The following is a 12,352-nucleotide window of genomic DNA, read 5'->3' as shown; positions in this document are numbered from 1 at the left end:
CGCTTCAGACATTGCTCTGGCGGTCCATTTCGGGCAGGATCTTTTTCAACCATTCTGGAATCCGTGATCGGTCTCTGTTCTCTGAATCGCCGGGCACTTGTATTGATTTCAAGGTCTTAGGACTCCAGTCAGACAATATACGGTATAACTGTGTGTTAAAACCAAGAAATGTGTGGGAAGGCAATCGATCAGAGGGTATACGTCCGAAATGGCAACCTATGCCCTACAAAGTGCACAACTTCTGACCAGAGCCCCCTATGGGTAGTGCACTACAAAAGTCAAAAGGAGTGCAGTGCCTTCAGAAAGTATTCATACCACTTGACTTATTCCACTTTTTGTTGTGTTATAGCCTGAATTCAAAATGGATGAAATATAATTGCTGTTCACCCATCTACACACAATACCCCATAATGACAAAGTAAAAACATGACATTTTAGCAAATCTATTGAAAATGAAATACAGATTTATATAATTTACTTAAGTATTCTCACCCCCCAAGTCAATGCTTTATAGAAGCACCTTTGGCAGCGATAACAGCTGTGAGTCTTTATAGGTAAGTCTCTAAGAGCTTTCTACACTTGGATTGTGCAACATTTGCCCATTTATTCTTTTCAAAATTCTTCAAGCTCTGTCATTGGTTGTTGATCATTGCTAGACAACCATTTTCAGGTCTTGCCATAGATTTTCAAGTAGATTTAAGTCAAAGCCACTCAGGAACATTCACTGTCTTCTTGGTATGCAACTCCAGTGTAAATGTGGCCTTGTGTTTTAGGTTATTTTCCTGCTGAAAGGTACATTTGTCTCCCAGTGTCTGGTGGAAAGCAGACTGAACCAGGTTTTCCTCTAGGATTTTGCCTATGCTTAGCTTCATTCCGTGTCTTTTTTTTAATCCTGAAAAACTCCAGTCCTTAAAGATTACAAGCATACACATAACATGATGCAGCCACCCATATACTTGAAAATATGGAGAGTGATACTCAGTACTCATGTTTGGGACAAATCCAATAAAACAAACACTTTGTTTTCAGGACAAAGCTTTACTACATTTTTTGCAGTATTACTTTTGTTGCAAACAGGATGTATGTTTTGGAACATGTTTTATTCTGTACAGGCTTCTTTCTTTTCATTCTGTCAATTAGGTTAGTATTGTGGAGTAACTACAATGTTGTTGATCCATCCTCAGTTTTCTTCTATCACATCCATAAAATTCTGTAACTATTTTAAAGTCACCATTGGCCTCATGGTTAAATCCCTAAGCGGTTTCCTTCCTCTCCGGCAACTCTGTTAGGAAGGACGCCTGTATCTTTGTATTGGCATGGTGTATTGATACACTATCCAAAGTGTAATAAATAACTTCATCATGCTCAAAGAGATATTCAATGTCTGCTTTTTATTTTGCCCATCTACCGATAGGTGCCCTTCTTAGCCAACCATAGGAAAACCTCCCTGGTCTACAGAGATGAGGTAGTCACAAACAAATCATGTTAACCGTTGGCCTACAATTTCCTCGCCCCTACAGAAATCTAATGAACATAATAATAAAAAATGATTATCAGAATCCGTCTGTTTTAAGCTAAAGATATCTGTTTTTTTGCCTGGGCTGCGTCTCAATCCACCGCATCCGCCGATATTGCATTTCCTCATCTGCGGTGAAAGGTGGCAGAGCTAGAGCGGTGTTTGTCAGACCATGAGACATCCCGAAAATCGTTCTTCTTACAAAAACATCTGTAACGGTTTGGCCTGCAAAATATTATGACAACTCCTAAGACTTATCATAAAGTCCCTGGTACCAGTTTAAAAAATGTATGGAAGTATATATGGAGTTTAGTGCCTAAAATAAGGGGATAAATAAATAATTTCTTAGATCTCACAGATATACAGTTGAAGTCGGAAGTTTACATACAACTTAGCCAAATACATTTAAACTCAGTTTTTCACAAATCCTGACATTTAATCCTAGTAAAAATTCCCCGTTTTAGGTCAGTTAAGATCACCACTTTATTTTAAGAATGTGAAATGTCAGAATAATAGTAGAGAGAATTATTTATTTCAGCTTTTATTTCTTTCATCACATTCCCAGTCGGTCAGAAGTTTACATACACTAAATCAGTATTTTGTAGCATTGCCTTTAAATTGTTTAACTTGGGTCAAGCGTTTCGGGTAGCCTTCCACAAGCTTCCCACAATAAATTGGGTGAATTTTGGCCCATTCCTCCTGACAGAGCTGGTGTAACGGAGTCAGGTTTGTAGGCCTCCATGCTCGCACACGCTTTTTCAGTTCTGCCCACACATTTTCTATAGGATGAGGTCAGGGCTTTGTGATGTCCACTCCAATACCTTGACTTTGTTGTCCTGAAGCCATTTTGTCACATTTTGTCTTTGGAAGTATGCTTGGGGTCATTGTCCATTTGGAAGACCCATTTGCGACCAAGCTTTAACTTCCTGACTGATGTCTTGAGATGTTGCTTCAATATATCCACATAATTTTCCTACCTCATGATGCCATCTATTTTGTGAAGTGCACCAGTCCCTCCTGCAGCAAAGCACCTCCGCAACATGATGCTGCTACCAATGTGCTTGACGGTTGGGATGGTGTTCTTCGGCATGCAAGCCTCCCCCTTTTTCCTCCAAACGTAACGATGCTCATTATTTTTGTTTCATCAGATCAGAGGACATGTCTCCAAAAAGTATGATCTTTGTCCCCATGTGCAGTTGCAAACCGTACTCTGGCTTTTTTATGGCGGTTTTGGAGCAGTGGCTTCTTCCTTGCTGAGCTGCCTTTCAGGTTATGTTGATATAGGACTCGTTTTACTGTGGATATAGATACTTTTGTACCTGTTTCCTCCAGCATCTTCACAAGGTCCTTTGCTGTTGTTCTGGGATTGATTTGCACTTTTCGGACCAAAGTACGTTCATCTCTAGGAGACAGAACACGTCTCCTTACTGAGCGGTATGACGGCTGCGTGGTCCCATTGTGTTTATACTTGCGTACTATTGTTTGTACAGATGAACGTGGTACTTTCAGGCATTTGGAAATTGCTCCCAAGGATGAACCAGACTTGTGGAGGTCTCCAATTTATTTTCTGAGGTCTTGGCTGATTTCTTTAGATTTTCTCATGATGTCAAGCAAAGAGGCACTAAATTTCAAGCAGGTACACCTCCAATTAACTCAAATTATGTCAAGCAGCCTATCAGAAGCTTCTTGAGCCATGACATTATTTTCTGGAATTTTCCAAGCTGTTTAAAGGCACAGTCAACTTAGTGTATGTAAATTTCTGACCCACTGGAATTGTGATGCAGTGAATTATAAGTGAAATAATCTGTCTGTAAACAATTGTTGGAAAAATGACTTGTGTCATATACAGTCGAGGCCAAAAGTTTTAAGAATGACACAAATATAAATTTTCACGTTTGCTGCTTCAGTGTCTTTAGATATTTTTGTCAGATGTTACTATGGAATACTGAAGTATAATTACAAGCATTTCATAAGTGTCAAAGGCTGTTATTGACAGTTACATGAAGTTGATGCAAAGAGTCAATATTTGCAGTGTTGACCCTTCTTTTTCAAGATCTCTGCAATCCGCCCTGGCATGCTGTCAATTAACTTCTGGGCCACATCCTGACTGATGGCAGCCCATTCTTGCATAATCAATGCTTGGAGTTTGTCAGAATTTGTGGGTTTTTGTTTGTCCACCCGCCTCTTGAGGATTGACCACAAGTTCTCAATGGGATTAAGGTCTGGGGAGTTTCCTGGCCATGGACCCAAAATATTGATGTTTTGTTCCCCGAGCCACTTAGTTATCACTTTTGCCTTAATGGCAAGGTGCTCCATCATGCTGGAAAAGGCATTGTTCGTCACCAAACTGTTCCTGGATGGTTGGGAGAAGTTGCTCTCGGAGGACTTGTTGGTACCATTCTTTATTCGTGGCTGTGTTCTTAGGCACATTTGTGAGTGAGCCCACTCCCTTGGCTGAGAAGCAACCCCACACATGAATGGTCTCAGGATGCTTTACTGTTGGCATGACACAGGACTGATGGTAGCACTCACCTTGTCTTCTCCAGACAAGCTTTTTTTCCAGATGCCCCAAACGATCGGAAAGGGGATTCATCAGAGAAAATGACTTTATCCCAGTCCTCAGCAGTCCAATCCCTGTACCTTTTGCAGAATATCAGTCTGTCCCTGATGTTTTTCCTGGAGAGAAGTGACTTCTTTGCTGCCCTTGACACCAGGCCATCCTCCAAAAGTCTTCACCTCACTGTGCGTGCAGATGCACTCACACCTGCCTGCTGCCATTCCTGAGCAAGCTCTGTACTGGTGGTGCCCCAATCCCGCAGCTGAATCAACTTTAGGAGACGGTCCTGGCGCTTGCTGGACTTTCTTGGGCGCCCTGAAGCCTTCTTCACAACAATTTAACCGCTCTCCTTGAAGTTCTTGATGATCCGATAAATGGTTGATTTAGGTGCAATCTTACTGGCCCTTTTTGTGAAGCCCTTTTTGTGCAAAGCATGATGACGGCACGTGTTTCCTTGCAGGTAACCATGGTTGACAGAGGAAGAACAATGATTCCAAGCACCACCCTCCTTTTGAAGCTTCCAGTCTGTTATTCGAACTGAATTAGCATGACAGAGTGATCTCCAGCCTTGTCCTCGTCAACACTCACAACTGTGTTAACGAGAGAATCACTGGTCCTTTTGTGGCAGGGCTGAAATGCAGTGGAAATGTTTTTTGGGGATTCAGTTCCTTTGCATGGCAAAGAGGGACTTTGCAATTAATTGCAATTCATCTGATCACTCTTCATAACATTCTGGAGTATATGCAAATTGCCATCATACAAACTGAGGCAACAGACTTTGTGAAAATGTATATTTGTGTCATTCTCAACTTTTGGCCATGACTGTACAAAGTAGATGTCCTAACCGACTTGCCAAAACTATAGTTTGTTAACAAGAAATTTGTGGAGTGGTTGAAAAACAAGTTTTAATTACTCCAAGCTAAGTGTATGTAAACTTCCGACTTCAACTGTAGGACAGACACTTCAGAACAAACTTCCTTTTGATATTTTTTGGGACCATCTGTTATTCCATGTATTGAATCTGTTATTCAATGCGTTTCTGTTGGCTAATAGCAGTAGTGCCAAATTCAATGTTTCATCCAATAATTTTTTCATATATTTTTTGTTGATACCTTAAACACTATTATTGCACACAGAGTGTGTCCATGCAACTTATGTGACTTGTTAAGCACATTTTTACACCTGAACTTATTTAGGCTTGCCATAACAAAGTGGTTGAATACTTACTGACTCAAGACATTTTGGCTTTTAATTCTTTATTAATTTGTAAAAATGTCAAAAACATAATTCCACTTTGACATTATGAGGTATTGGGTGTAGGCCAGTGACAAATGTCAATTTAATCCATTCTAAATTCAGGCTGTAACAACAAAATGCGTAAAAAGGCAAGTGGTGTGAATACTTTCTGAACGCACTCTATATAGGGAACATGGTGCAATTTGGGACGCAGCCCCTGCAGTCTATTTATTTCCCCTGTGCTGTGTGATCTCCAGGGAGCAGATGTGAGTGGTATCAGCGCCCCCATCCAGCAGCAGCAGCAGGCGACCAGGCCCGCCCCCCATCTCCGCCAGGGCCCAGTGAGGAAGATAACCCTGGCCAACCCCCCCGGAGGACAGCCCATACAGGGCCTGGTCACACAGGGGGACAGAGGGGGCCTGGGCAACAGGGTAGGTTGTTCTCCCTCCTCACACTTAGCCCCATTACCACCACTACACAAAATACATAAAACATTTAACATTTCCCAAATGGCACCCTATTCCCTACATAGTGCACCCTATTCCCTACATAGTGCATTACCTTTGACCAGAGCCATATGGGGTGCCATTTTGGACAGAACATGCGTTTCCTCTGATGAAATGATACAAAATTGTCTAATACTGTCATATTTGTTAAGGACGGGTGTTATGTTTTGGATAGGAGCGGTAACTAGGTCTTTCATCTTAAATATAAATGTAAGAAATCCTCTGAGCACATTGCTATTCTCTATATGTTTTTTATACCTCTGGCGTTCCCCTGCCATTTAGTAGGTTTACCAGTTGGAGTAGCTCTAGTAATATGACAGGCTAGTGTGCCAGGTATTGTCATGTTGACAAGCTGAGAGTCGGCGTGACACAGGGTCTCCTGGCATCTCTGCACGCCTGTCAGCAGCCTGCCGTCTCGGCGGACACCCTCAGCTCGGCGACGCTGACCGGGGGAGTCAGTCACCACGGCGCCTGGCTGGTTCTCTTCTCTGTACTCTGGGGTCTCTCCCTCGATGCAGCAGATGCACACAGCGCGCAGGCAGCAGTCGTCATGGCTTGACGTTGACGCCGTATATAGAAATATGATGAGTCAATCAAGAAAAAGCAGCTCAGCAGCCTGGAGGTGTTTGGGAAAATAGAAGGGAGGAAAACCATCCGGTTGTTGAATTTTCACTCATGCTGAAAAACAGTAGACCCGGTAGATGTGTCAGACATCTCGTCTCCACTCGGCTGGATACGGAATTAAAACATCAACATGCTTGCATAAGAGGTTCAAGCCGTTTCCTCTCTCCCCCCCCCCCCCCCCCCTTTGCTTTCCTCCCTGCCTGGTACAGGTGGTTGTCCCGGGGCGTGGCAGAGCCAGAGGGGCAGCGGTGGCAGGAGGAGCTGGTCAGCTGGGGTGTGGGCGTGGCAGAGCCAGAGGGGCAGCGGTGGCAGGAGGAGCGGGTCAGCTGGGGTGTGGGCGCCTGATGCCCACCAGACAGAATCAGCGAGGGGCGGTGACGGGGGACAGCCAGGCCTGCACTGTGTCCATAGACGGCCTGTCTACATCCACCACGGACACGCAGCTCCAAAACCTGCTCAACTCCATCGGCCCCATCCAGGTATGCCCCCCCCATGTCTGTGTCCCAAACGATACCCTATTCTCCACATATTGTGTGCTACTTTCAACCAGGGCCCAATATGGATGAGAGAAGCTTGAGATGAGAGTAGCAGCAACTGCCCTGTTCTAAACGCATGCTCTTCCCTTCTTCTGCTTATTCGGCTGCAGATGTTCAAAATGCTGCCCCATCAGAGGAAAGCTATTGCCAAATTTCACAATCCCCAGCATGCCCTGAGTTTCCAAGTCAGCTTCAACAGGTAAATGAACCACTTTGTTTCACTCTCCCTTTTTAAAACCCACAAATCCTAATGAGGTCATCTCTCTAAAATAGGGCCTACACCTAACGCCAAATTAGAACGCTTACTCAACGAGACATCCTCCTTTTGTAACCATACAGGCATATGATAGATTTGTCGCACATTGACGTGTCGCTGATTGACGGCTGAAGCGAGCGGTAGAGGGAGGCGGCGAGCGCCCGGTGCGGGGACGTCGCGTCAGATGCTTATTCAACCTTGAGGCTCCCGTGTACAGCTCCTTCAGCTAGATGTAACCACGTCCCTATGGAACACTAACCTACACCGTACCCTCATCCTCCTCACAACAAGCACCCCCAACCGCCTCGCCTGCAGACTATCTACTGTGGAGATCCTCAGCACAAAGCAGCATGTTTTTTTTCTCATGGTTGAATTGCGGTCATGGGGGAGGTTCAATGCCAGTTTCATGTGACAATATGTTCATGGTCGCCGGTCTGGTGACGTTCAAACTGTGACAGAAGAAATGTGAGATATGAAAAAAGGTTTGAGTAAAAGGTTTGTGCATCGGGCACTAACGACAACAAGAAGTAGTGGTTGACACTGGATAATGGTTGCTCCCATCCTCGGCTCAGTTGTGAACCCCATCGATATCAACAGTTAAGAGAGAAGAGTTCTGGAGATCTGCCTGTGTTGTAGGCTATTGTTTTAAGCTGTACCTCAAGATTTTGCTCATTTTCTGAACAGGTGTTTTGGATTCGAGGAAAGCTACTGAATAAAACAGGTGTAGAACAGGAGCGAGGCTTGCCACTACATAGTTTTCCTTCTGGCAGTGCCATTTTCCTCCTATAGATGGCAGCATTTGATAATGATTATGTACACTATGGGGTGGCTTTTTGGGTAGGGCCCTTCCTCAAGCAGCGTTTAGTTTCTGGGTAAATGGCACTGCCTAGTGGAGAACATGTGGGAACGTATTAAAGCCATTAACAAAAATTCTGTTCAAATGCAGTTTGAGGGTGTGATGATGAGGATGATTCAAACTTACACATGCATCAGGTAATGGTTCCAAGGATTTTTGTTCGAATAGAATCTAGATTGACTGGCCATACAAAATATAGTAATATCTTATTCCTAACATTAAAACTGGATAACATGGATAATAGTGTCTATATGTTAGGTTTTCTTCTGCACTTTTAAGTTAATTGACGTTAACTGGTAAAGACTGGTTTCATTTTCCTTCTCGCACTAAAGAGTCCATTTTGTCCGGTAGTGTTACTTGATCACTGAGCCTTTTATTTAGTCTTTTAATTGGTTATACACGAATAGGCCGCCTACATTGGAGCGATCTCGAAATGGGTTTTAGACATTATTTTACTTTTCTGATTCACTCAACTTTGTATATTTGTATATATTTTTTTTTAGCATATTCTGATTTCATTGGTACATGTCAGGTTTAGTGGGTGTGCTCCAGAATAAATTATCATTACAAGTTCTATTTTAAGGATTTTTGATTGTCATGGTCCTTTGGGATAATGATTGAAATGCTGAGTATGGCTGGTAGGCTATAAAACTATGTCAACAATATCTTTCACAGATTGATTGGAAAAAGAAAGACCTTATGAAGCTTCCTGTTTTTTTTTTGCAGGGTACACTTTTACGTTGTAGCAGATTTGTTTAAGTTGCTATAAATTCATATTTATCTGTATTGGATTACTGATACAATGAATGTTGTTGGCCAATTTATATTATGAAAACTATTGATATGGCTCATTTAGGAACAGTTGGAAGCCTGGTTTGGTCTGGTTTGCATGACTTTCTGACTAGCTGATATTCATATAGAGCTTTAATTTAATAGTAAACGTTACTTTTGATTTAATGGTAAAACAAGGATACTGGTTTGTTGTTTTTGTGTTTGGCCAGAATTTAAAGATGTCGTAGCAGTCTTGACAATCTCTGTAGTTTATCATTCTGATAAGAACACCAAGCCGCTAAAGGAAAGAGGACGTTTGTGTTTTGTTTTACTTTCCAGAACAAATTAATTTACCAACTCTTTCTATGCTGAGTGATTATCTAGATTAATGAACACATACATGCATGCCTACATAACGCACACACACACACACACACACACAGGTCTTTTGATGTCATGAGGATGTTCCCTTCCTTCAGTGGTTCATTTGATTTAGTATTGATCCATTTCAGGTTTACGGAAACCTGGTATCTGGTGCAACAAAGTCCAATTTACTTCTGAAGACAACGTAGTACATTTCAGTGTTGCTGGAGGTGTGGTGAAGTTTTTATTTTGAAAATATTGTTGACATTTCCTTGCTTCCGAAAGTGGCAAACCTCGAGTAATAAGAAATGAGAATAGAACAGTCGAAGTATAATTACATTCTTTTTGTATGTTTTCGTTCAAGTCGTTCAGAGCAATACCGGTGTGGGGGCAACCATTATCAGTGTATTAGTAATGTACATAACACCAAACAAGTAGAACTTTCACCGAATGTTTATCGTTGTTCCAAACTTTCTGAGTTCTCGTTATGTGCTTTGTTGTATCAAGTTCACTTTTTATATATGTCTATATAAAAAAAAACTGATGTGTCCAGACTTGAATTATTCTACTAGTGTTTAGTTTGTGTGTTGAACCAAAACTAAAGAGACCCTGGACCCCGTTTCTGTTCGTAGATATTTGAAGACTTTTTTTAAGGGGAAATAAATAAAATATGGCCTATATATACCATGAAGATATGGGTATGTGAAGCCGATTTAACGTCTCCAGCCCACAACTTTGTCTGTGTGTCTAATGTCTCTGTGTCTTGTGCTTTACGATGAAGCTCAATTCTGATGCAAGCTGTCATTCATTGTGATCTAATATTTTTCTTAAGGTATTGTTTCGTTTTTAGCCCCCCTGGTATTGTTTCATGCATTGACTCCCCTCCCTGTGCTGTGTTTGACCAAATCCTTGACCAATTGCCTGTTGCGCAATGAACCTTGGGATCTAGGTGTAGCAATAAGATGAGGTACTTTTTAACGTAGGCTACATATTTCCATTACATACCAATTTGGTACAATAATATGCCATTATTTGTGGCAAGGAATCTATTGTAGTCAATTATTTGAGTGTACTTATTCATAGTATATATTGAATTACCCTCATCCCTCCAACACTCAGCACTGATAATTTCTGAAGTATTTTAAATGCCGATAGTATTAGCTGTAAGTCCAAATCTTGCGGTTTCCTGCAAGACATAGAAGGGTACATGATGCTGAGTACAATTTTTAAGTGGTTTTGTTTGTCGCTGTTCCCCTTTCGTGGTTTCACTTTGACTCAGCTGACCTAGTTTTGTTTTTGCTCCTTTTGTTTGCTTTTTCTAACTGTGTTGAATTTTAATTCTGAATCCTATGGATTTATTTAAAGTATCGGCTATGCCATTTAAGTCACATCAGTATACGACATAAGTTATGTCTGGTGACGGAGAACAGGTTCATATTGGACCTATTTGTACCTTCTTTCTCAGGTTTTATTGCCAATGTACTTGCATGAGCTTTATGATGAACGTAATGATTTTTATGTCATCAGGTTTGGAGCGCTCCTCTTTAGCGGTTTTAATGTTGATGATTTCAACAACAACAAAAAAGCTGCACCAATTTAGATTTTAAACAAGATGTTACATAGTGTCTTCGTGATCGACTGATCTGCTCATATTGTCTTATTGTTTCTGCTATTGGTTATTTTATTTGAAATGTCTATGGTTTTCACCCCCTGGGAACGTCCAGTGAACTGCTATGCTGCTTAACATGTTACCAAGGTCAAAACAAGACAGTTGGATTGAAGTTTAACCTGAAGTTTAAAAGATCTTGGAACGACTAACATTTGTTATTCTTCTCAGGTGTTCTGGATGGGATCCAGAAGCGCGTTGTGTTTTGCAGAACCACGGCTGAATAACCATAGTTGACTCCTTCTCTCCGTTATAGGTCGGATCCCGCCCACTGACACCTTGCGTCAATGCTAACACTATTTGTTTGATTTGCAGGTCCTGTGAGAACACAATTGACGCATTTTTCCTCATCTTCAGTCAATTTTGCAGCGTGGTTTTGGACCTCAAACACCCTTGGCCAGACTTCTCCTTCTTCCAACCTCTTTTCCTGTAACCCTATCCTCCCCCCCCCCCCCCCAAACCTCCAAGGTTGGCGTTGACTCAGTTGATGTGTGTTGTTATTGTGGTGGTGGTTGTTACTGCTCTTAACCCTCTGTATCAAGCAGGGGCCTTGCCTGGATTACCTTTGTTTGTTAGCCCAATGGATGGAGGTTAACATCTCTGTGACGACACCCGGGGGTCACAGATCAGACACACTTAAAGCCACTCGCTTCCACTCCACCCAACTCATGCCAGCTATGCTCGGCATTCAAATGTTTGGTTGGATCGTGGAAAAGGTACTACACTGATTTTCTTGTGCGGTGTGATATTGTCAAGCACTGAAAAAAACGGACTTGAATCGTTGACAGAAATACCAAAATGTATGTTTCACATTTGTGTTGGGAGACATGTTGATCCGTCAAGATTGTACAACCCCAAAGTTTGTGATGCAATGTTGTTGTTTAAGAACTTCAGTGTTTGTCCGTGAAATGTTTGCCTGTGATGCGTTTGTACACTGAATATTGACAGCAACACGTTGAACAGCTAAATGATTTTTACGAAAAATACAAGCTACAATGTACATTGTTGAAGAGTTAAGTGATTCTTACCTAAATAAACACTTTTAAATGTCTTTTGTCTTTTGTTTCTCTTGAAATAACTTTCAGATTGAAACAGTCTAGAGTGATGAAGAGGATCATAATTGTAATAGTATAAAGAGCTTACTAGAAGCAGATAAGAAATATGCTAAAGTTATGCTTATAAACATATTTCTATGTTATTACCACTTCCTTTGAAGATTGTGGTCATGTGCTCTTTTGTGGTCATGTGCTCTTTTCCAAGTTACTACCAAGCATCTACAGTGTTGCAGAGACACCTAGTGGTTGGTGGAAACATTAGATGCACCCCAACAAAACAGTTTCCACTAACATTTTTATGGAAGCATCCATTTTCAAGCAGCCATAATTCAATCTGCCATTGCGGCAACATAACCCCTATGAAACCAAGTTGTGTCTTCAGAAATGCCAGGCGATTGCTCATGTTTGCA

General features: G+C 41.7%; 1 protein-coding gene across 3 annotated transcripts in view; it reads left to right on the top strand.

Annotated features, from left to right (window-relative positions):
• Positions 1-11,938, top strand: part of LOC139583535 (RNA-binding protein 33-like) — a 47,444-nt gene extending 35,506 nt beyond the window's left edge. For all 3 annotated transcript variants that reach the window (XM_071414715.1, XM_071414716.1, XM_071414714.1), the window contains exons 16-19: positions 5,567-5,740; positions 6,649-6,918; positions 7,086-7,174; positions 7,315-11,938. In XM_071414715.1, the coding sequence (XP_071270816.1) occupies positions 5,567-5,740; positions 6,649-6,918; positions 7,086-7,174; positions 7,315-7,363 (582 nt within the window). In that variant the 3' untranslated portion in view covers positions 7,364-11,938. The remainder of the gene's footprint in view (positions 1-5,566; positions 5,741-6,648; positions 6,919-7,085; positions 7,175-7,314) is intronic.
• Positions 11,939-12,352: the final 414 nt, after the last annotated feature.

This window comes from Salvelinus alpinus, chromosome 8 (genome assembly GCF_045679555.1).
Source record: "Salvelinus alpinus chromosome 8, SLU_Salpinus.1, whole genome shotgun sequence".
In the NCBI taxonomy this organism is placed as follows: Eukaryota; Metazoa; Chordata; class Actinopteri; order Salmoniformes; family Salmonidae; genus Salvelinus; species Salvelinus alpinus.
Note: the sequence above shows the minus strand (reverse complement) of the source record. Positions and strands in the feature narration are given on the sequence as shown.